Raw genomic sequence first — 25,492 nt, 5'->3', positions numbered from 1 at the left:
CAGGGCACTGTCATGGACATGCCTCAATACCGGCTGAAAAAGCCACAAAAAACAATCATTGCTGAGGCGTCAGCAACAGCACAGCACTGCCAGCCGTGGCAGCGGCTTGATAGCATTCGCAGAGATAGTGGGGGGCCTGCCGGACAGACAGATAGATCTCACTGGAAACCAAACCCTCAGTTAGCTAATTTAGAAGACAGGCAGGTGTACTCTGACAAATACCTCCCCCACCACATGCATGAGAACACACACACACGCTCCACAGATCTCAAGATGTGCATGTAAAACACTGCTTTTCCCAGGATTTCTATTATTTTAGCTTTATAAAATTATTGCTTCAAGTTAGTTTATGGCCTGCCAGTTGGCTGCATTTCAGAGCTATTCCAGCCCACACAGCTAGATCATTTTTTAAGGCACAAAAAAGTGTGGGGGAAAAAAAAAAAGTCTGAACAACGCCATAATCTTGATGAAAGCTAAATAATCCCAATCCTTTTCTATTAGGAAAGAACTGGTATGCTAATCCCACCATTCTAAGAGCTGGCAAATTTGGAAGGGAGATTTCAAGATGCCTTTACCTACCTCTCAGCCTTAACCTATTTTATGCAACTTGAGCATTTGCTAGACTGGCATCAGCAAACAGTCACTACCTTTCTTTTCATCACAAAGCTGGTTTCCCCAAACCACCTTTCCCTCTCCAGCCCTCCAGCTACAACTTTGACCCTCTGCCAACTAAACTGAAGGTGGATCCATTTTTTGTAGTTGAGATACGGGAAGAAGATACCACGACAACTACTTTGCGAGGAAGTGAAGCACAGTTCAGAACAATAGCACTGATGTTACAAATGGCAGAACCTAACCCTCTCCTGTGCACGATCTGTGGTTCATCAACCCTTCAAGACAAGAAGATATTATTCAAAAGCACTAACACTTGAACGTGGCCATCAAACACCAAGCACCTGCATGCACACTGCACACACTGTTATCAGACAACACCACTGACCCCAGAAGGTTACAAAAGACACAAGGCAAAAGTTATCTCCTCTTAAAAATGGCCCAGCACAGACATGCATGCTCTTTGTCACAGGTGAAAAACAGGTGTGCAGCACCTTCAACACCAGAGTAGCCTGACCATGGCCCAGCTGACAAACATGGTCCGCCAGGTGCCCAGCAGGGGTGAGACACTTCCCCTACACCTGACCAAGGCTAAGCTAAGATCAGTCACGAAACCCAGGGCACAACAGCAGCTCTAGCCCCTCTTCTGACACAATTTGCCCTACCTTACTCCATCTCTTCCATTTAATAAAATTCCTCCTGCTAAGTAGAGGAAATGGATTAGATCCTCCCTCCACTCCCCAGTTTTCTCCTTCCTGACTATCTCAACATCTTCCAGGACAGAGGAAGATTCTCCCAGCCACCACCCTCAGACCCAATATGTGCTGCTCCCCAACATGCACCCTGGCTCTGACAACTAATGGGATCCGTCCTCCCCCTCTTGGCTCAAGGCAATCCCAGACTCCCACGCTCCTACCACCACACACCTCCGTAGCACAGTTTGATGCTCAGTGCCTGCCTTGCTTAAAACCCTGTTTCCAAGCCAAACTAAATGAAAACAGAAGCAACAAGCAGAGATGGTGTTCAAAGAGGCAGCCTGTACAGATCACTGTCATCCTCCCCCGGGTCCAACCACGTCGCTTCCCCTGGATTTGCACCGGATCTGCTCGCCAAGACCTGTGCAATGCAAAGCCCTCCTGGTAACTCTGGCATCCCTCAGAGGCAATCCGCAGTCCCCTGAGCCCACTTAGTCCCAGCTTAGCTAACTGCTGGCAGATCTTAGCCCTCCTGTGCACCTAGAGATGAACCACCTCCAGCTGTGACTGACTTCCATCTGTCAAGCATTGCTAAGCAGCACACAAAGGTTCCCCCACCCTTCGTCCCTCATTCCTTCCCATCCTTCTCAAGAACAGATCTGATACTCTGAGCATTGGCTCTCGTTAGCCTAGCCAGGAGTTGTGCATGTAAACTGTCCAGCCAACACTGCCAGACTCAAGCTCTCAACCCGCCCCTCTCCTTGGCACGATGGCCGGCACGGCGGAGCGGGCTCGCTGTGGTGCTCAGTGAGCAGAGCTCTGCGTGCCTGTTCCTCTCCACTGAGCATCAAAGCTGTATCACAGGGGCTTGAGATAACATTGTCAAAACTGTATCTTTCTGTCTGCAATGAAGTGCAGGCTTTTACTCACCTCTCTTTTTATTAGATAGAAATCCTTTCAAAATTGGTAAATTAATGGCTATATGCCAGGCTTAGGGCTCCTCAGACAGGAGTAGAAATCCTAACAGGGTTTGTTCCAAATTTGCTTTGCTAGTAATAAACCTAAAGAAGCAGCCAAATGAACACAAATGCCATGTTTTATTCCTACTGTGGATTTTTACTTTCTTATTTTATTGTAGGATATTTAGTTTCTAATGAAATATGAAATTCCGTGACAGGAAAGATTTTTAATACATATAGCCGTAACAGATCTTAAACTTACTTTTTATGGAGTATTTTTAGAACCCACTCCAAAACAACAGATCTCCAGCTCCCATGGTTGACATTAAATGTCAGCATTTGACAGTTCCCATACAGTTATCTCTCAGACAACAGTTTCTGTCTGTAATTAGGACAATAACTGTTGTAAATCTGAAGCGGCTGTTGGTAAACAGTGGCATTTTTAAAGGCAGGTTACTGAAGAGACTAAGGTCTGGAAGAGCAAGGTTTGGGGGTATCCTCCTAAGTCTGTTCAAAACCAGAACACTGTGGTCAAGTCTAGCCTCCTTTTTTTTTTTTTTTTTTAAACAGAAGTAGGAAATCAGTGAAATAGAAATGTGAATCAGTTAACTGATTCACAATCAAAAACAGATTTTTATTTGTATTGTTTACACAAGGCAAATTTTGCCAAAAGATTATTTGCCCATTTAAGTTACTTTTTTGCAAAGGAGTCCCACAGAGCCAAATGAAGATATTTCTTTTTTCTTGCAGAAGTTGGCGGTTGGTCATGTATTTCCTCAGCAGCATTCATGGAGGAGCAAAGTCAGAGGAATCACGTTTTTTTTCCTGCTCCATCCTTTCTCCTTTTCTGGTCATTTATTCCAAGATTTGAATAATCCCAGTAAGTTCTCATCAGGAGACATACTTCTTAGCCTGCAAAATCCTGAAATTTCAGTGTGCTATCATTTCTCATTGGAACAAAAAGAAATACACTTTTTTTCTGTCCCAGCAAGGAATAAACGTACATCCGCATATGAACATGAGCCAGCAGACAAGACAACTGATATAAGACGTGTGGGAAAAGGACATACAGCCTTTGATCTTACCACTGCCCAGCTGCTCTCCAGCATCCCAGGGAAGTCTCCAGTCATCTCTAGTAGGGAAAACTGTCCCAGTATATTCATGTAGACCTGTATACACAGATATATGCAAACCTGAAACCGTATGCCCTTCACTTCTTCTTTTCTCCTCAGATGTAGCCTTCATCCAGGTAGCCAGATTGCAGTGTAGGCTGGCTGTGTTGTTATTCAGAAGTGGCAAGGTGCTAGAAATCAGATGTTGGTAAACTTTAAAGCACAACACAAGTTGTTTTCAGTACACTATGAAATCCCACCTAAGGTTAGCATGTAAATATCCCCCATCATCTACCTACAAGCTTCTCAAGCCTTGCCTGAAAGACAAATTGAGGGCCAACACCTGTCCTTTGGTATAAGCTCCAAGTCTCAAGAGCTTTGCAGAGGTACCTTTAATGTTTTTGGTGTACTTCAATAGGATTTTGTACTTGCACTTGTGACACCACAACTGAATTCAAATATACTAACAGAGCAGCAGCTAGGGCAAGCAATTTCTTCTGATGCTCAGAAAGCAAAGGTATTTTACAATATAACCAAGTCCCAATTTAATGACTCCTCCGTGTTCCTAAAAGAATTGCAATTTTGAGAATGTATAAAAGAAAATATGCTGGACATGCTAATTGCATCTTCTGTCCTCAAAGACCAAAAGGGAAACCAATTATCACATACACTCAACAGGCTACAGCACCAAAATACCCATCAGCATAACACAGCAGCTCCAGCAGCACATCAGCTTACGTCTGTTATCTTTGTGCAATCAGCAGTTGAGAAAAGTTTGCTTGAAGAGATAGCACAGGAGGGAAAACACAAGTGAATACAGCTGGCATTTCAACCAGAGTTCATCATACACTGCAGCTGAGGACAGGAATTTTTTTTTTTTTTTTTTTTTTTTTTAAGAAATACACAAGAGGAAAAAGAAAGTTGTCTCTTCCTGAGCTACACCCCATCCCTGCAGACCACAAACCCATTCAAGGACTTCTCCGAGTCATGACCTGAATGTACGCTTTCCCAGAGCAAAGGCACCCAGAGCAAGCACATTAAAGTGGAGCCAGAAGAGAGAACTAGCTTTTTCACATGCTTCAATGGCTGACAGCACTTTCATTTCCATTTGACCACCTGGTACTCAGCCCAACTCCTCTCCTGAAAGCATCTAGAAAAATTAAAAGGGAAGAACAACATACTTTTGTGAGAAAGTGAGGACAGGGGATTGCAGTCTTGCACAGATTCTAGTGAAGTCACTTTTGAATGTGGTTGTGCTTAACGAGACGTAGCAATTAAGCAGCACTTGCAGAGCACTCCTTCTCCAGCCCTCACCAGCACCAGGGAGGGCAGCAGCTGCCACATCGCCCCTGCTCGAGGTCTCCAGTCGTGCAGGCAAAATTGAATTTCGCTGCCCATGGATCAAGCCTGGGTTGCTCCAGCTGGTGGGAGACACGTGAAGAGTCAGACTTGCTGTTCCTGCTACCAGGGATGGGATAGCAGAGAGCCAGCCAACAACAGCTGGTGCTGGGACCAAGCCATCTCCTCCACCACACATATGCCTTGCCCCGTCCCTTAGAACCCAGCCTGGCTCTCCAGGGCTCTGGCACCAGCGAGGAGGCAGCAGAGCAGCAGCTGCCGGGGCTGCCCCTGCCTGAGCACCCTTCTGCTTTGCCCAGAGCTGCTCTTGTTTTCACACCCCAATCTAGCAAACCTGTAAAAACCAGCACAACTCAAGAGAGGCACAGGAGGTGCCTCTCCACAATGGAAGAGAAAACAAGAGGATATCTCTTACAAGATTAAGAATGTTCTCAAAGCAGTATTTTATTAGCCTTCCTAAAAAACGAGAAATAACTGCTATAAATACAGTGTGAGCAAAGCAGGCAGAAGCTAGATCTATTATGAGTAGGGGCTCAAAACATTACAGCCAGCTCTTTAGGTCGAGAAATATAGTTAATTTTGGTGGGGAAAATGAAGTGTCCAGCTTGCTTTTGGACAAATCATGTATTTTATGAGAAGCATTGCAGTCCGTTTGCTTTTAATTTATTCCAATAACTTGAAAACCCATATGGGTTTTTTTTATAGAAGAAAGAAATTAAAGAAACAAAAGATCTTGCCGGTGATGAACAAATACAAAAGAAAAGCTGAGAGCTGGCAAAGGGAGGAAGACGTGGAAATAATCATATGAAGAACCAAGCACAACAGAAGTTAGTCTCTGTGCAAACCAGCAACCACAGTTTCAGAAAACATACCCAAAGGAGGAAGGAAAGGGATGCAAAGTTGCCCTGGCCTGACAGGACACACACCCCTTGGGTACACATCGCAAGCCCTGCCAGAGGGAAGGCTGTGGAGGACCAAGCAAGGGGCATTCCGCTTCTGCAGACAACTACATGCACGTGGACTTCAAGCTAAATTCAGCTCCAGCGCCAGCATCTCCGAGTTCAGGCAAGTTAATAGGTGGGCAGATTTGGTGCAGCTGACATTAATGTTGATGTTTTTCTCAAGCTAAAGTTTCCAGAAAGTCCTGTACTGCTCTGCTTACATGCTACCTAATGGATGTGACAGCCCAGTCAAGGTGCCAGCACTGCTATGCTTTGTTCACAGAGGGGCAGATCTCAACATATTCCAACCGCTCACAAAATCCTCCAAAGGCAAAGCAGGGGTTTTTTTTGGTTTTTGTTTTTTTCTTTTCAAATCTGTCATCACAGAGGGACACTTGCAGAGCAGATGTGCTTAGAAAGCATCAGCATGCAAAGCAATTTTTCACTACTACTGTGCTGCTTTTGGACAGTGCAATGAATTCTGTCACTTCCATGTCAAGTTGGGTTTTGTTCTTTCTGAAATTTAAACTACCTGCTCTTTCCAACCACGTGAAGCCTTAGCAGTCTCAAGCAACTTAGATTAACTGACTGGTTGAAGTAAAATTGTATTTTATAGAAACCAGCAGACCCAAACATCTTTTGTCCTTATAATCTTCTAGATTATAACATCTCCAGAACATCCAAAAACATGAGAGTTAGCCCACTGCCTGTAGTGAAAAGGCTCATTTCAATGGGTTTCATATCAGATAGCCACTTAAGTCCCGAGGCTGGCTGGCAGTGACTGACCCTACCACACAAGGAGGTTACGTGACAGAGTAGGTGCAGAGCTCTTCTAGGCAGGACTTACTGGCTCATCCTCAGCACAGTTCCCTGCACCCTTGCCAGCAGTGAGATCTGGTCTTGACATTTTACCCCCAAGTCACCCACCCTCTTGCAGAGTCCAGACTTTCTCTACTTTCCTGGAGGTAAGCAATTCAATATCTGGCTAGAGAGCGTTTTAAAACCTGCAGTACCTGAAGCTCTGTTACATAAAGGAAAACATTTGCTATAAAATTAGCACAGCAAGCACAAACACAAGGAAGATCTTTTTCTGCCAGGATAGATCCCATCACCTGTTTTACAATCAGAAATAACACAGCAATAGCTTTCTCTCTAATGAGTGCCTTCTGGATTCCTATCAGTGCTACAACTACCTGGAACAAGGGTCACCCCAAGCATGCATCTGCTGTCCTCTAACTCAGACACATCCATATTTTGAACACTTACCAGAATATGGTCTAAGCAAAATAAAAACACCAGAGAGGCTTCTCCATTGAATCCAACAGGCTCTGACAAAGACCACCTTTACAACCAGGTAGTGCTTCTCAGCACAAGCATCTTTATTTATAACCTAATAGAAGAAGTTTCATCAAAATTAATAGGTTTCTCTTAAGAACAGTAAAAGCAGTTCTGCATTCCAGAAAGAGCCCTGGGTAGGATACAAACGTGAAGGTTTACACCTTCCTACCTGGCAGCCAGATTTGGAGGATTACCTTTTACTTCGAGGCTAATTTTTCAAGCTAAAGCTACCTCTTTCATTTCTTTTGATCACAGAAGAGATGCTAAATTGCCACAGATGGTCATTTGTTTTCATTTTGTGTTTTTACACAGTACATTTTATAGATTATAATAGTTAATTAAATGTAACAAAATTAATTTCAAATTCAAATGTTGAGCCTGCTTAATCTTCACAACACGCCATTACTGTCAGGGTAGCACAGTTTGAATATAATAGGGGGAACAAGGTCCTTTGGCAGTCCTGTCACAGACCAGCTGCTGACTGGCAAGTCACTTTATGACTTGAAATTCAGAGGAGCTGACTGCCACCAATGTACAGGGCGCTCAACATCAGATAATATCAGGCCCCTGGTTTCTTTACAGTAAGAATAGTATTGCCTATTTATTTTACAAGGGCTTTTTCAGAATTGTTCATATTCATATATTGTTCTCTTCTTCCTAAGCTGCATTTGCAGATTCTGTTATTCAAATGCACTTTCATGAAGGTGAAAGATAACAAATAGAGCTAGGCATGTGGTACTTCACAAGATAGAAATACAATTCACCTCACTGTAAGAGGACTGCAATAGCATTTAAAAATGCCTGATTTGCAGAGTCAGCAAAACTGTAGTTCTAAAGAAAACTTTAAAAACAAGCACTTAACCCACTCCCCCCAGAAGAGTGTTATTTGAGGGAAATAATGGAAATAAATGGAAAATAAAAACACTACTCATAATGTACTGCACTACATATTTCAGTTAGTGCTCTCCATATGCACATCTCTGATCTTCTTTAAGCACAGAACTCAGTAATATTTCCAAGCACTATTCCAACAGCCAAATTGGGTTTTAGACCTGCCACAATGCTTTTTTGTTGAGGCTGTGGCAGGTGTGGAATATAGGACATTAGGAGTGCAGAAAAGAGTGGGGGGAAAAGCAACTGTGGTATCTTCTGCTCCTGGACAGCTGGCACAAGCCCAGGCTGCTATAGGCAATTCTGCAGCACTACTTAAAATCCAGGATGGCAACAACGCAGAATCTTGCCCCCCCCCCCCCCCCCAGGTGGGAGAAGATAAAAAAAAAAAAACATACAGGGAAGGGTTTTTTAAATGTTAAGAAAGCAGTTTCTACATTATTAGAAAGCAAGAAGTAACAAAAACATTTTTTAAAAGAAAACCAACCCACCTAACTTCTAACATACTTGTCTGTCTCGCTCCCCACTGTGAATGAATAAATTTCAAGATGAAGTAGGAACCAGTTGTTGAAAGCACCACCCCTCAACCAACTGGAACTAACCTTGCCTTTTGCATTTTCCCATAAATTAATGAGAACTGATGGAAGGTGATATGGAACACTGTATCCTCAGTAACGCACGGAGATTTCTCTACCAGGCTAAGATGAAATAATTTACCATCCAAGATTTAACACCTATACTTGCCCATTCCCCGCTACCATGCCCTTTTCCCTTAATACAATCATTACTGGTGTGACCTTTCAAGTTCCCCATACAATCTGTTGTTAATTCTTCTGAGCACTTCGTCTCTTAATGTATCTTTTTTAAAATGTCCTACAGTTAAATCTTTTGCTATAGAGCTGCTTTGTCTATACATTAAAATAAAACTCTACATATTTCATTAGTGTTATTACTACATACATGAACTGTTAGCAAGGTTTATAAAACACAATGGGTTCCTCTAAGAGAAGGCTAAAAAGGGTTTTGTAAATTGATGGATTGCTGGCATTTGGAAGCTGGTATTTGAAAAGAATAGCTTGGGTTGGATTGAGGGGGGTAGTCTGTGCTTGTTTGTTTGGTTTTGTCTGTTGTATAATTGTTCCATCAGACTAAAAGCTCAACAGCCCACAGGTTTTAGGGTGCTATTTTATTTTCAACAGGACTAGAGCAAACAATGAAGAAAGAGCTTTATGAAGCTAGACCTATCCATTTGCCCAGGCATTTCAATACTTCACTTTGACTGCAGATCCTGAACTTGAAAGATGTTAACAGAGACAGACTTTCAGAAAAAATGAGCCCAAGTCCCTTAGGTACCAGCTACTTTTAAAAAGCTTCAACCCAGAAGTTTCCTCGTCCCAGAAGGGATGCATTCCCACAGGTGAGCGAAGCAGTCCCAGGCCCCACCAGCACTTGGACAGACAAACATAAGAAGAACATGAACATGTTTGTAGTGAACAGGGGAGCACCATCAAGGCAAGATTCAGTCTGGACTGTGTTCAAATTCTGGAGCAAAAGAGGACCGAGCACTTTAACCACACCATTATGACCTTCCATGGATGTAGGATCACCATGGTCTTACATTTTTCTCTTTCTTCACAGAAAGAAGACGCGTACATGCAGAAAGCCAACCTTCTTAAAATGGTATTATGTGCAAAACCATTGGTGGACTGCTACAAAGGTGACCATGAGTTCCTCATATGTGCCCTTCTCAAGATTATCCAACAGCCATTAAGGTATGTGGGACAATGAGCCTGCTTTCTGAAACTGCCCCTTACCAATTTCATCACACCTTACCCATTCCTGCAAGCTTTACATTCAGCTGGACTTTCCAAATAACCTGTTGTGAATTTGATTTTCCACTGAACAAATACTTACATAATATTTGATGAGTATTTTTTCCTTATTCATTAATAATGATGAACACATCGTGAAATTCTCTAATGTATTCATTATTCAATATTATTCAAACATTTTGTCGGCAAATAATTCTTGGTTTATAGGTCATTCGAATTGCAAATTCTAACTATTACAGTCATAGTTTGCCTCTTACTTTTTAACATATGTAATTTATTTAACTTAAGTAACGCATACAGCCAATTTAATCAATGTGCAGTGAATTTCAATTTGCGCATTTGGCTTTAACATTCTTAGTTACATAAATCATGCACTCAGGAAACTGAAAATAATAATATGGGACTTAAGTGAATAATTGGAACCACATGAACTAGTTCCACGGAAAACATGAAAATAGTCACATATACAAGCAAATCTAAATTCACTTTCCAAATCATATGAACATTTGCAACTCTTTTTCCCCTTTCTAATTCACTCTGATACAGTTAATTTGTAATAAAACCATGCCAGCAGCTACAGCAGACATTGCCAGATTGCTTTCCACTTCCTCCTCTGTATCCTTATTTAGGATATTAAATAACCCTGGTCCCTATTAACTTTTTTTCATGCAGTATCTCAGAAGATATCTGACCACCACGTATAGCAAAAGACCTTCAACTTCCACAGCATTTGAGAGACAAACTGCAATTAGTGGTTACCTGAATCGATCATAAATAGCCTAGGACAGCTCTAGTTACTTAATGCTTTTGATTTTATTATAAGACCAGAGATAAAACTATAATGAGGTTCAGTGATAATAGGAAGTTGGTCCTCTGGGACTTAAAATTGAAGTAAGTAGGCAGAAATTAAATGTTTATCTAGCAGATTCCTGTTTGTTCATGCTTTAATGTATACCTCCACCCATGCTTCTACTGCAATTAGGGAACAGCCCAAATTAGTCTGACCATCCTCCTTCAAGAAGGAGAGAATAAAAAATAAAAAAAGAAGAAATAAAGAAAGAAAAAAAGTGAAGCTGACAGTCAATATCTATTACCAGTATGACTTTTCTTAGTGAAAAGACCTTACTTTGAACTGGCAATGGACCAAAAACTGCACTACCTCCACAGCTCTGAGACTTCCTCCTTTAACTGAATCCAAGGCAGAAAACACAGCACAACTACGCATAAGCAATCTGGAATAAGCTTACATGTGCTCACCCATATCAATACATTGCACGGTCTACAAATGAGCAGATGATCTGGAAGCAAGAGCAAAGATACTCTGTGTTATACCACTGTCAGGTGATACCACAAATCAGGTTCTAGCAAGAAACACAGCCCTTTCCCTCTGTAGGCAAGTCTAGAAAGGGGTTTCAGACACACAAGACTGGTGCTGAGACTCAAAGCGCTGGGTTAATCACAAGAAAAGAATCAGCCACAGAAAGTCAAGATCAAAAAACTTGCATTCCCTCCCCTCTTCTCAAGCTGTGGAGCTGTTCAGACATGGAGGGTTTTGCTTCAGGCTGCTCTGCAGTTATTACAGGATGCATGTTTCACAGATGTCGCATCATATCCCAGACAGACCAAGTAAAAAACTGTAACCACCACTGAATTGCTGAACCAGCATTTAAACAGACAGAATTGTGGCTATGCACATGAATCAAAACGGGCTTTTTTGAGTGAAGAGGCAAAATAAAAGCAACTTCTACAGTCAGGTTTTGTGCAGATTCATACAGATGCTGTTGTGCCTTGTGACAATGCCAAACAGTAATGATGTAAGACTTTCACACTGGTGTAGAACATACAAATGGTCAGTTCTGGAAGCAACATCCATTAGAAAGACCGATCCTCACAGACAAGTTCTTCTAATGGCAACTACAGAAGAGAAAACAGACTTTGGGGGTTGCCCTGATATTGAAACTTTGGGTCTGAGGAGAAAGGCAGAGTAGGGAAGTCGAATGGCCCTTCCAAGGAATTACAGGGGCAGTCAAGCCTGAAGAGGATTAGATAGGAAATGGCATGATCCAAGTACTCTGCTCATTTGGGTGATAAACTAGAGTTCTTCAAAGGGTTCCAGACCACTACATCCAGGGTAGATTCACCCAAATGGTAATGCACCCAGGCATCCAAATCTACTCCGTGAATGAGCTAGGTACACCATTGCATAGCATGAACTCCACTGCAAGGGGATACAGAACTCACTAAACTCATTCCTAGATTTCAACACCCTACATTTCTGCCCCTTTTCCAGGTGGTAGCATCAATCTGCTTAGCTCATGCAGGTGGGTGAATGCCAAGGTGAGAAACACAGCCTGCACTTATCAATTCTCGCCCACAGCACCCTGTTTGCAAGACAGGGAAGGAAGAACACGAGCTTTTGTGAGTTGTTTGTACAAGGGGTTTCACGTGACAGCTCAGAAAGCCTTCAGCACATGCCATTTTGTGCAGCAATGGCCTGTTGTACTGACAAAAGCAAACTGGCCTTGCCTAATTCCCTCCACCAAATTCTCTACTAATGTAGCCCCATTTTCAAGGCAGGCAGACAGGCAGGTGGCACAGAGGCAACACAAGTGGAACCACCCTTTCTTCATACTATGCAACTGCACTTTAAATTGTGGTCCCTGCAAGCCTCTCCAAGGGTGATGCTAGCCTACACTGCTGTACAAAAAAATGTTCGTTGCAAAGTCTTTCTTCCTTCTCCACTTGAATCCTCCTCCTCATTTTACATGACAAAATCTGAAATCCTTACTAAATGCCATGACACATTGAATTGTTATTAACAAGCTTATTAGAGCTGTGAAACAGGATTTCCATTACATAAATCTCTTACTTTCCCCATAGTACAACAGGATACCATCCTAAGTATCTTATAATGCCCAGTGACCTACCTATTGCCTTGTAACAGAAGCAATCATATCTGATTTGCCCTTTATGAATTCTCCAGCTGTCTTGATTCATTAACATACTGTTAAGTGTTCCTTGTCTAGCAGTGAAAATGTCCTGCTCTCCCATCTCATAAGTAGCCTCTCTCCATTCAGCTCCTTGTTTAATCAATGCTAATTACATAGTCCTGTGATCATCTCCTGAAATTAGCACAAATGGTAACAAGTTCTTTGATTGCCAATGTTTTTGTAAATGTTATATTAAAAAATAGCACTAAAATAACAGCATAGACAAAATTTGTATTAGAACCATGCATGCTGTTTCAAAATTCACAACAAGGATAGCATGCAGAGTGGGAGCCCATGGCCATTCACTTCAACTGATTCAATTAAACTGTGCACAAAGAAACCCACCTACTTCCAGTTTGGAAAAGCGCTGGTGAGGAAAAGCACAATCGACAATGAGTATTAAGAGTAAGAGAACATGACATCACAGCTGCAAATTCTCAACGTGTCATTTTTTTTAAGAAAAAAAAGATTTAGTTATAAATTCATTAGTTTAGCAATATTTGGGGATGGGGAAGGAAAAAAAACCCAAGTGTAAGCAAGTTTCAGAATGTTGTTCAGAGACTGCTCAAAACTAAGGCATTTGATGAAGATTGCTTCACATTTCTAACTGTGCAGCATCATGTAGTACCAGCCCCTGCACAATACAAAAGCCATTACCAAACAGCTCCTGTGAGAACCTACAAAAGACTTGAACATGCCTGTTTCATACTGAAAGTCAAACCTCTACGAACTCCCACTACCCAATAGGAGCTAAATAACTAGAAATATATAGGACAGGTCATTTCAACATACAATGAGATGGGAAATAAATGACTATCCAACATAATAAGAAAAATGAATGAGGAATGAATTGTGTAACTGGGTCAAGCCATTAATTCTGAAAAGAACGGGGAGCCTAGTGGATAATTTAGAGTGATTGTCCAAGACAAGAAACAGCTTATTGGAGAAAGTTTTTATGGAAATGGTATCTTAAATATTTTATCGTGAAGTAATAAAACAAATTCCTGGAGGATGACCAGCTCCATCAAAGATAGGGCCACTGAGATGAGCGACTAACACACCTTAACCAAAGGCCCTACAGGATTCTACTCTGACCAGGTTAAAAAAAAAAGGGGGGGGGGGGGGGAGGAGGGAATGAAATCCCAATGCCTCTGAAGTCAGAGGCAAAATCCCCACTGGCTTCACTCTAGCCCAGTTCTCACCAACTGTCCAGTCAGATGTTTCTGGTTTCCTCAGCCAAGTGCCCTGCTGAGGACTAGTTCTGAGTCACAGCACCATTAAGATCATCCTCTATGGGATGTGGATGGAAATTCATGACAAATTGATTCAGTTTCCTAATTTGACACTGGCCACCACTTCTGTATGGTCCCTCTTCTACTCATTGCAGGAGTTAAGAAAATGATAGGCCCTTTCTGCCATCAGCTCTTATTCTTCCTTAATTTCTGTGTAAAGCTGTGTGAGATGGGAAACATCTTAGCAGACAGCCAAAAAACAAACACCATGAACCTTCAGTCTAGTTTGGGTCCTCCATTTGTTAACGATAGCACACTTGTACATTTCTTGTACACGTGGCCTTACTTTTGTTCCATTTTCAAAAGGAATACAGAACACTTTTAGAACACAAAATACTGCAGTGCCAGAAAGCAGACCTAAAACCAAGTAATCATCCTCATCTTCACAACATTATTTCACAGCACACGTGACTGACATTCAACATTAGAAATCCCTCTGCAAGGACACTGAAACATCAGAGCAGCGTACATCATCTAAAACTAAGGAATTCGTAAGAACAAGTTGGATTACCTTCTGTAAGGAATGGTCCAAGTAATACTTGTTCACCAGCTCACCTGAGGACCATTTTTTCTACCCTATGGTTTCTGTAACGCTTTTTCTGAATGCTCAAGAATTCTGCATAAAAAGTGGAACCTGAAGACTCATTATTGTCAACAGAACTTCAGAATTGTGCTGTTACATATAATCAGACATTAAAAAAAAAACAACACTGACCAAATGTGGCTTCTGAATCAGGTACAAAGCTGCTTTGTCTCCACAGATTATCTAACAAAAAGGCCAGTCAATGGTTACTGTGATACTACTGCATTTCATTTCTGTCTGCAACATTATTAAAGGTGAAAGCAGAAACCTCAGGAAGGCCCGTTGCTCCATCAGACTGCAGTGCAGCAAAGAACTTCTGGAAGCTTTGAGCTCATCTGTCTCCAAGCACCTACCAGAGCTTCCAGATGTCCTGGTGAGCCAAGCACACACAGCAGTGCCAACAGCACACACAAGGCAGTTGTCATGTGCAAATGACATCCAAGGGCTCTTTCTTTTAGTTCCCTACTCTTCCAAAACAAGATGAAGACAGAGGCAAAAAATCATTTAACTAGAGAAACTGCCAGTGAGCAAGAGGTTATTTATTGTGCAAGCAAGAACTGGCATGTGAATTTTAAACAGATGTAATTGTTAATTAATGCTTAATATTCCCTCGCAGCATTGGAGATGTGAGCTAATAACAATTCTTACCTCTTGTAGAGGACAAGTCAGTGTCCAACACCACAATCATTTCACAAGAAACTCAAATACAAACCACCTTGAAGCTTTTTCTAAAGGGAAATGCCTCCTTGGCCCCTGGACACATCCGCTGCAAGACTTCACGCGTCCATGGGACATGACAAGCTGATGGGAGGAAGGCTCCACACAACTGCATGGTTCCAGTCACCCAAGACTGAGAAATTCACACTGAAAGGAGTGCTGAGAAGGATAATCTAGGAGACCAGGCAAACTGAGATTCAATTTTACAAGATGAAGGTAGCAATATAATTGACTCCTAAGTTCATTGGGGGAAAGCACCAGGGAGGCAGAAAAGCTATTTACACAGCCCCAAGTAACCATGGGTACCTTTGGGGTGGGAATGAGAAGGTCTCCAGTCATCAGAGCCCAGTGGTTCTGAGGGAGCAGCAGTACTAGGAACCTGGATCCAACTGCTTTCACAATACATCTTGATAAAATTAAGGGGAGTACGTGACATGTTTGCCCACTACAGCAGAGGACTTGATCCAAAAGCATCCTCATCCCTCCACACACCCAGGCATCCAAGTGTCTAATACTCTGAATCTCCCCATTTCAATTAATGGGTTGCACTCAACTATTTCTGAGAAGTATCAGCCTTTAAAGCCTGAGGAAGTATCTACAGAAACAATTCTGTCATACTCTCAACACATGAATGTTTCTATGGTGACTTTCTAGCACTTCATTGGATTCCCTTTCCTAAATGCTCAGGGTACTCCCACACCACCCTGCAATCCCAAACCCTAGGTAAACCAAAATGGAAAACTACATTTGGGTATAGAAAAACTGAAAGTCAAGCTCTAAATACGCATTCACTGTATACCCACGCATCACACCTCCATGGCCTGAACATGTTCTAGGGCAATGCCGGATGATGCCACGTCATCCAACCAGTGGCAGTGACACAAAGCTATCTTTTGCTATGTATACACCATGAGCTCACTTGAGCCTTGAATATCAGAGTATTTTATCTTGAAATACCACCTTCTCCTGAAGCATTTATACTCACAGGCTGTTCGCAGATACTAGAGCACAGAGTCCACCTAAATACAGAATAACTACAAAAAAGACAAGCCTTCCTCACTGCCTTCTCCCTTTTTTTTTTTCTTCAGTATACTTTCTCCCCCTTTTCTATTAAGAAACCCCTCCATCCTCCTCAAGGGCTCATTAACCTCTCTAAAATATCATTCTGACACTAGCAAATGCCTTCTGAAAGGGCCAGTGCTGTCAGAGCAACACGAGACCCCACAAATACTCCCAGAACATTGACCTCTCAGAAGCCTATTCACCTACAACACTTGCGCATCCTCATTTGTCTGCTTTCAAGTCATTTAGTCATTTGTGGATAAGCAATTATCAGATCTTCCAGGGCCCGTGGAACAACTTATCCTTGTCTTCAGCTCACTGTTAGCTCTGAGACCTTGTGGACTGTAGTGCAGGATAAAACCCTTTCCCATCTGCCTGATAAACAGTTGATAACCAAGATTTACCATGGCATTGGAAAAGCTAGCACTGTGCATGCTAGTGTATAAAGAGGTTAGGTGGTTCCTTCACTGTCTATTATTTTCTTAAGGGTCTAGAGCATGAAGATATTTCTTGGAAACTCAGTACAGCCCAAAGACTCACAAAGCTTTCACAGGTGCTTGTGAGCATTGCCAAATCAGGCCATCTTTTCTTCCTACAATCCCTCTTTTTGCACATTAAAGATTAATACCTTATTTGCTACAGAATTCTGTTATTCTGTCTCCTTCCATCCTGGCACCAATGCAGCCTCCTGCTGAGTTGAACACACTACTACAGATACTTTATTTTCAGTTTTGAATATTTTCTGGCAAAGGTAATGTTAACAAAACAAAGGTTCTTGCAAGCAGCACCTGTTGTGCATAGCATATATCCTGTGTAACTGCTTAAAGGAAATAATATGGACTGTCTCCTCTGGGAAATACGTATAAATCAAGAGGTCTCGGATGCGTAACTTCAATAGGAATCTGAACCTAAGGCTCCCCTTACAGTCATTTGGGGACAGTCTTATTAAACAAGGGTAGGCTCTGCCTAGCAAGGCTCCAATCATAAGCCCTCTCTCAGCACACACAGCTTTCAACAAGCACAGCGGTCATTACAGCAAATAACCCCAGCCGCTCCTTCCACACAACACTCCACTTTGAGCCTTCTGTACAAGACACTTTTTAAGCAGTTTACCTTTCCAAGGGCTTGTTCATTTGTACACCACTCCTCTATTTAAAACAACAGCGGGGTTATGGGCCAGCCTTAAGGTGTTGCAGCCACTCAGAGGAAATCCTGACACTCCATGATTAACGCACGCCACAGTGCTGGTCGTTCTTGTATCTACTAATGCACAGGACAGAGTGTCAACTTGAATTTTGAAACGCCGTGATGCTGTCACTTCATGTCACAGTGTTAAGTGTTTTTGATTATTTGATGTCAGCTTGGTTTACTTAAAGCATTCCCACTGCTTGCATTTGCCTTCCATCAAAATGTGTCAGAAATCTCTAAGTAAGAACCATTCTTAACCCGAAGGGGTTAGCAGGACCCAGCTGCAACTGCTGGTGGTTGCAACGTGCAATGTTTCTTTGGTGGGTTCTCCAAGAATGGCTGTCCTCATCACATCATCATTCCCAGTGGAATGAGTCTGCTCCTCAAGAAACCCGTTCTGAATAGTTTTTACATGCAAGTGTTTCCAATGACCAGGGCTGCCCACACTGTGCATGAGGCACACAAGCTGGCCCTGTTGCTGGCTGCCCAGGCCTCCACAGCCAGGCAGAGGGTTTACTTTCCCAGGACTGTACCTTTACAAAGGAAATACTTCTCTTCAGTGTGTGACAAAACTTCGCTCAAGCATTGCCAGCTGTTCAGTACAGTAATGGTACCAGGCAGCAATACTTTCCATTTACTTGCTTCATTATAAAAATGACATGGGTTTTTTTGTGAAGATCGGTACTACAAGGGCTGGAGTGTCCCCGCAGATGCATGCCTTAAGAATGAGAAGCAAGTGATGGTAACTGACTTTCAGCTTTTCTTCTCATTACTCATTCATTTCTACAACCTGGATTCACTCTCCTCTGCTCAACCATGGAACATTAACAGCCTTCTCAGAGCATCCTGGAAGCAAGAAACATCAGGTAAAATGCACTCCCACTGACATCCAGCTTTCCCGGACCATGAAAACCTTCACAGCCAAGTGACATGCTCTAGTACTGAACTTGAACACAAGCTGCAGGGTTGGATGAACGAATCACTGAACACCACCAAAATTATTAGGAAAATGAGTAATAACATGTTCTTTAAAGCTCTCCTGACTTTAAGTCCTGACCTCCCAGTGCACTGTTAGCATTGATAAAGTCTCCTTTATGTCAAGGAAACTACATTCATTGTAAACTGATTCACGCATGATCAGAATCAATCATCTGTGTTTTCAGGGTGATCCTGGACACAAGCTGAATGCCACTAGAACAGGATAGCTAAAGGAAGCCAACAGTGAAAAGCCTGCAGAAAGTAGGATTTTTTTTTTTAATAAAGTCAATTAAAGAATAACAGTGTTCTTAAATAGCTGAAAGATTTAATTTACTCCAGAAACACCTGAATCATCATTAACACTATAAGGATCTCTTTGCGTTAATTCATACCCAAATTCAAGGCTGTGCATTTTCTTAAGCGTCTTTCTTCCTGTTCGTATTTGTACCCGATTAAACTTCAGTACAGGTGCATATGGGTTAGTAATCACATTTTTATATTTTGCATGCAGATTAGTCCTATTCGAATCTGCATAAATTTGTTATGCATCACTGCAAAAGTGAATGCTCAAGCAACTTTTATTTTTATCTAATCAAATCACTGCCTAATGAAAAATGAGCAACTGTGCACAAAGGTGCACTTGGACAGACTCCAGGGATCCCTGGGAACAGGAACATTTACCACCCAGTAAGGCTACCAGGTGCAGGTTTCTCTGGCCTCATGGTCAAAGCCTGATCAGGATCAGCCACATCCAAAATACCAGTGCTACCTTCTGCAGAAAGATTAAATCAAGATTTCTACCACAGGGTGGACCCAGAAGGAGCTTCTACAGAACTTCCCACCTAAACTTTAGCGTAGTCAATTGAGACTTGGTAGACTATGATTGAAATCCCTCCTCCAGTATGGAAATGGACAAGACTCTGCTTCCCTATATCTGAATTTTCTGGCTGTGCAACAAGAACCATATCTTTTTTTCTAAGGTAAATAGCTGCAACAAGAGGAGCTGAACCTCAGGTAGAAAAACAGTTCGTTTAACTAAACTGCCAGCAGTCACATTACACAGTGGTAGGTAATATTAAGCAGTTTACTCTGGAAGTAGCAAGACAAAGCACACACCTTCCACTGCTGAAATTGTATTAAACCATTTTAAAAGAGACACTGCAGTGAAACAAATAGGCACAAACACACATGATTTCTTAGTACAATTGGCAGGATCTAGTCCAGAAACAAGTCTTCTGGTAGAGACAAAGGGGTTTTTTTAAAGCAAAATGTAAAAGACACAACCACTTGAAAATGTCATCCTGAAGTAGGCAACAGTGTCCGGATGACTTATAATCCATCTACTCCCTCATGTGTGCTCCTGTCCATGCCCTCACCCTTCAGCCAGCACAGACTTCGAGCAGCTGATGGGTACAGCCCCAGCTCAAAGTGCACCATGGACAACAGTGAAAAAGTAATAATGGAGACTAGCAGTTAAAAATTTGTGCAAAGTGATTTCAGACCTAAAGTGGAACAGAAAGCTTGATAACCTCCATAACCCACCCCTCCACACAGCAAAGACCAGCAGCTGAGGAAGGAGATGGATACTTGAGCACTTGAGGAGTCCCTGGAGGGGACAAGGCACTCCATTCACCCATCCCACCCCCCAAGCTATCATGCTGTACCCGGCCACCTCACAGCTTTAGGCAAATCTACCTTTCCTCATCCCAGGAGCTAAAGGAACATGGATATTGGGACCTGCAAAATCTGTGGAAATTACCATGGGGCTGGAGTAGAGGCATCGTAGTGCATTCACCTGAACAGCTGCAACAGAAGCAACAAAATCTTGAACGGATATGGATACTCTATCACATGCAGATCATTTTAACATCTGCCTCACCATGTAAGAGAACATTGTGCACCGATCTCATCTTCAAACTCACAAAAATTTTATGAGCTTGATGCCATCTCAGAAGCACACTCTGCTCATTTCCTATTATGCAGCACAAACAGCGAGGCAGAGCGGCTGCACCCTATTTCAACTTCAAATCAGCAAGAGACATGCTTAAGTAAAATAACGACAGCAAAATTAACACGCAGCTACACTTTCCATTCGGGAAGGGGAAGGGGAAGGGGAAGGGGAAGGGGAAGGGGAAGGGGAAGGGGAAGGGGAAGGGGAAGGGGAAGGGGAAGGGGAAGGGGAAGGGGAAGGGGAAGGGGAAGGGGAAGGGGAAGGGGAAGGGGAAGGGGAAGGGGAAGGGGAAGGGGAAGGGGAAGGGGAAGGGGAAGGGGAAGGGAGGTCCCTGCAGCCCCAGCCTCCCACAGCAGCAGCAGCACGGGGTCCATAGGGCTTCCTACAGGAGCAAAGCCCTGCAGACACCCCTGCTCACAGGGCTCCCTCCTCCTCTATACCCCTCCCCACAGGCAAGCACCCACCACTGTAACTCCTTAATTGCCATTTCTCCTTGTTCCACATGAATTTGTTTAAGGGATTTTGAAAAGAGGAATTTGAAAGGAACTAAATTAAGGCTTAGGAACAAGAAGCAACCGGCAAGAAACAAGTTCCCCAAAGTGTGAGAGAGTTTGTCCTCTGCACTCACAGCACATTTCAAGGTCAATTACACTCCCGAACGAACCGCTTAGCCACAGCCAGGCTGCAGGAGTTACACCAGGCTGAAGAAAAGCACAAATAGCTCACATCCGTGCTTCTGCCAGGCTGAAATCAAAACTCATTCCTCTCCAGCAAGGAAAGCTCTGGACCCACGACAGAAGCTAAAACTCTGCACCTGAACCCTTGTCTCAACAGCACAGCCATCCTGCTTCACCCAACGGATCCTTCCAGAACACTTTTTTTCTTTCATTTTTATTTTTTAATTACGTTTCTATTTGCACTTCCTTTAAAAAGCATATCATAACCCTCTCCTGACTTTCCCATCTGCCACCCCTCTCCTACCCACATCCTCCCAAGATACACAAACATCACCACCAACTTTCCTAAAAAATCCATACATTGTGGTAACTGAAAACCAAATACTTTGTATTAAAATATTTATGGAATTTGGTCAAGAATAAAAAATTAAAAAGCATTTTAGATACTTCTCTTCATTGATCTCTTTTCAGAGAATGCATGCACTTTTTCAACCTAACTTTTACTCTCTGTAGACTTGAACAGGCACACTAGTAACCTAAATTGGTCATTTGTCCATCTGCACACAGTGACTGTCTTATCTACCTGCCACAGAGTGGACAACTTTTTTCACTTTTATTACAGAAAATAATCCATTTCAGAAATCAAATCCATGTGAGTGGATACTGAATTATAAAAAAAAAAAAAAAAAAAAAAAAGCTCTACATCACCACCACTGAATAATACAAACATATTTATTTTTCTGTGGGTCAGATGCTACACCCTGCCCATGGGCTGTGGACAGACTGGAGAAACACAACACTTCAGCTGCTGTACCTGCCACCCCAGGATACAGTTTCTTCCCCTAAACTCTTACCACCTCATCAAGATTTATTGCATGCTACTGGGCCATTCAAAAAAGTAACTTAGCAGAAATCTCAGCATTTCACTGCTATACTTAATCCATTAACCTCTAATACATTTTAGAACAGTTTTCTTACTGTGTTATTTAAAAGGACTAATGGGGATAAGAATCAGTTTTAGGCCGACATACTACCTGAATCATTTACCAAGATAAAACATTTTTACTGATCATCACACTGCTATTCAATAGTGAAATTATTGCACATGTTTAAAAGCATTCTGCTTTAGGGAAAACAGACCAGTATTAACACAAATGCATTAAGCCTAATTTTCATTATTGTGGTTGAATACCATGCCAAAAATGTATGTAAACAACTTTAACAGCTCTAGTAAGCAATATTTGTTAAAAAAAAAAACAACAAAAAAAAATCATTAAAAGGACATTTATTAACCACACAATGAAATCAGCTTTTCCTTTTCTTTTTTCTTTTTTTAATAGGGGTATGGCTTTCAAATTATCAGTTTGTCTTCACCTGCAATTTACACAGCACCCAGATGAAGAGTGTCAAGTTTCTAAACACTGGAAACATTAGACATTTAAATTTTGTAATTAGCTCCACTGTTTTCAGCTACTGCAAGATCGGAGGTTACTAAGAGCCACCTCTTACTCCTCATTGACAGACATTTGCATACAAAAATTTGACAGAAAAAAGCAAAATAAAACCAAAACACCCCAAACCCCAGAATACAAAGTAAGCTGTGAGGCAGCCAGAGCCGGTGAAGTGACAGGGTAAGCGTGCTCCAGCACTCCAATCTTGCGCTACCAAAGCCAGGGAGAGTTTGCTGCTGACTTAATCGAGGTCAGGATTTCAACCTACAGCATTTTCTTCTGTAATTTGAGGGATACTCTGATTAACTACAAATAATTAGCTCATTTTAAAATGGCATAATCTTCTTTGTGCACAATGCACATTCTAAAAATGGATTAGCACAGGGTCTAATGCTGGAGCCACTCTAGCATTAAAGGATTACGGGACATCAATCTGAACTCGCAGCTAATTGGGATGGCTGCATCCCCTCAGCCAAATCCACTTGTCCTGCCTGTGCAGCAGGACCTGCAGGAGGGTGCGTGGAGGGGCACATGCCTGCCCACTGCGTGTGGAAATTGAATGGCTTTTGTTGCAGCTAAAGCAATCACTTTCTGCAGCACTGATTTTTGGAAAGCCAGGCACAAGGGCATTCGACTGGACATCACTGTTTAATAACCCCAGAGTCACAACTGCAGATGTCTACATTAACACGAGGTTTGAGAGGGTAGCAGATGGTTAGGAAGCTCTTACTGTGAAGGCCCTAATGATTTCCAAAGGTAAAACAGCAAGTAGCTTTTATGTATAAATGATACTCACCATACGGTAAGCATGACTGAAATTTTAAACAAAAAATTAAATTATTACAGTTAGATTGAATAGAACCAAAATGAATTAAAAGTAAAGCTGATCTTTATGATAAAGACTGGAAACAGTTCATATCAATAACATTAATGCTGCCAGAAAGAGGAGCAGGGCACGCACCAGAAGAGTAGTGTTCTTAAGTGCTAGACACAGATCCCATTAAAATTCAGATTGCTCCTTTGAAGGTACACCCAAAGATGAGGCTGGCATTTCCAGGCACCAAAAATCAATAAGCAGACATACAATCAATAGAAAAATCATATTTCATTGACGTTAATTTATTAATTAATCTATTAATTTATTGATTGTGATTACAGGCCATGATTACAGCCTGATTACAGGCTGTGAATAGGTACTTTTTTTATATACATAAGCATTCCATAAAAATAAATAACAAATGACATGCACTTCTCCAGTTGATCACAGCACCTATACACGCATATGAAGGCAGGAAATTACCAGGTGTTCTTAATAAAAAATAAAAATCACATTGGCTGGTTTTCAGTAGGAAACCTGAGCACATCCTCACCATCATTTTTGCTAAAGCAGGGAGCTCTTGGTCACAAAAACAAAGATCCCTGGAAGCCTGAGGCTGCCCCGTCCTGACAGGTACCTGCAGCACCCTGCCAGCCAGCCGAGAGCTGGGAAGGCTCCTGCCAGCCCCCCAGCACTGCCGCCCCCCACTTCTGCATGTGGGGAGGGGGCTACCAGGCAAACCTCAGGTCCTGCCCCCTCCAGGAAGGACCTCACAGCTAATGTGATGACTCAAGACGGGTTGTCCTACATCATGCGTGGTCAGGCCAAATGACTAAATGCCTCTGACTGGTGAGGTGACATCTACTGCTCTGTACCACTTCTAGTACTGAAAGAAACACTGCTCGGTTTGGTAGAGTTAAGCACATATTTAACTTCACGCAGTAAAATCAAAATAGCCACCTGTGGATCATTAGATTATCTGCTGCCTCTTAACATAATAAGCAGTTAGATTACACGGCATCCCTCAGTTCATTAAATTAAGCCCACTCAGCAGTATGCAGGCTGTCTCTCAGGAATCTGGTAGTTTACTGAATCCTGTCAGTCATTCTTTACTTTGTCACAGGCCTGTGACGAAAAACCACCTAAAATTCTAGTTTTACCAAAGTCAGTCTCAAATTTCCATAGACTTTAAGCTAGCTGGACTTTTTGCTGGATGTTACATGTGACAGTCACAGCAAAAACCCAGAGCTAAGCACAATTCTGGTCCAGTACCGTTACGAGCTCCCAATTCTGCAGAAGACTGTCAACAAATCTTTGTATCTTTTCAGCAGGTCCAGTGTGAGTTACAAGTGAACCTTGTGTATGTGATATGGAACCTTTGCAGATAAATTCTGCTCTGATCTTTCAGGTTCACTAGAAACCAAAGCAAAACTCAAGAGATTAATATTAAATCCAGGGGAAAAGAAGTTTGCACACATCCACACACGGAGCACCCAACTTTTCTTCCCCTCCTCATTTTGTCCCTATGCCAACTCCCTAAATGCCAAAACCCAGCTCACGTGGGTACACTGCCCAGTGAAAATACAGGATTTAGCGGAAAACTCTATAAGGTTCCACTGGGCTGTTCATCATACTGTGAAACACGGTTGCACTCCATGAAACACCAGCCCTAGAGAAGCTCTTTGCTATGGACCCAGGCTTCTTCCCAGGGCATAATTCCACTAGTCCCATGCCCTGAAACAGGGGTCCAGGCAATGCTGGAGACACCAGTCCAGGTAGGCAGTCCAGTAGTGATGGGCAGTGTGTTTTCCCTCTCCCAGTCTGAGTAACAGAGCAGACCGCCCATTCACTACCCCTGTTCCGCGCTGTCTGGGAGGGAGGCAGGACCACCCAGCTGACCAGGTAAGACCCATGGCACAAGTATTCAGGGAGGCTGCACAACCTGCCTTTAACGCTGGCAGCTAGAGGAGTTTTGGGTGCCTCCAAAATACCTCCTCCATCAGGTTTGCAGGGCACAGGAACTGAACTTGCTGTCTTGCTGTAGATG

At 42.4% G+C, this 25,492-nt stretch overlaps 1 protein-coding gene across 3 annotated transcripts in view; it reads right to left on the bottom strand.

Moving 5' to 3' along the window:
* IL1RAPL2 (interleukin 1 receptor accessory protein like 2) overlaps positions 1-25,492 on the bottom strand; it is a 402,879-nt gene that overhangs the window by 338,575 nt on the left and 38,812 nt on the right. For 2 of the 3 annotated variants that reach the window (XM_052813838.1, XM_052813839.1), the window contains exon 3: positions 3,352-3,435. The exons of the other annotated variant lie outside the window; for it this stretch is intronic. In XM_052813838.1, coding sequence (XP_052669798.1) covers positions 3,352-3,435 — 84 coding nt within the window. The remainder of the gene's footprint in view (positions 1-3,351; positions 3,436-25,492) is intronic. 3 annotated transcript variants of the gene reach the window in all.

Source organism: Harpia harpyja, chromosome 18 (assembly GCF_026419915.1).
Source record: "Harpia harpyja isolate bHarHar1 chromosome 18, bHarHar1 primary haplotype, whole genome shotgun sequence".
NCBI lineage: Eukaryota > Metazoa > Chordata > Aves > Accipitriformes > Accipitridae > Harpia > Harpia harpyja.
The sequence above is the reverse complement of the archived record's forward strand: the minus strand, read 5'-3'. Positions and strand labels throughout refer to the sequence as shown.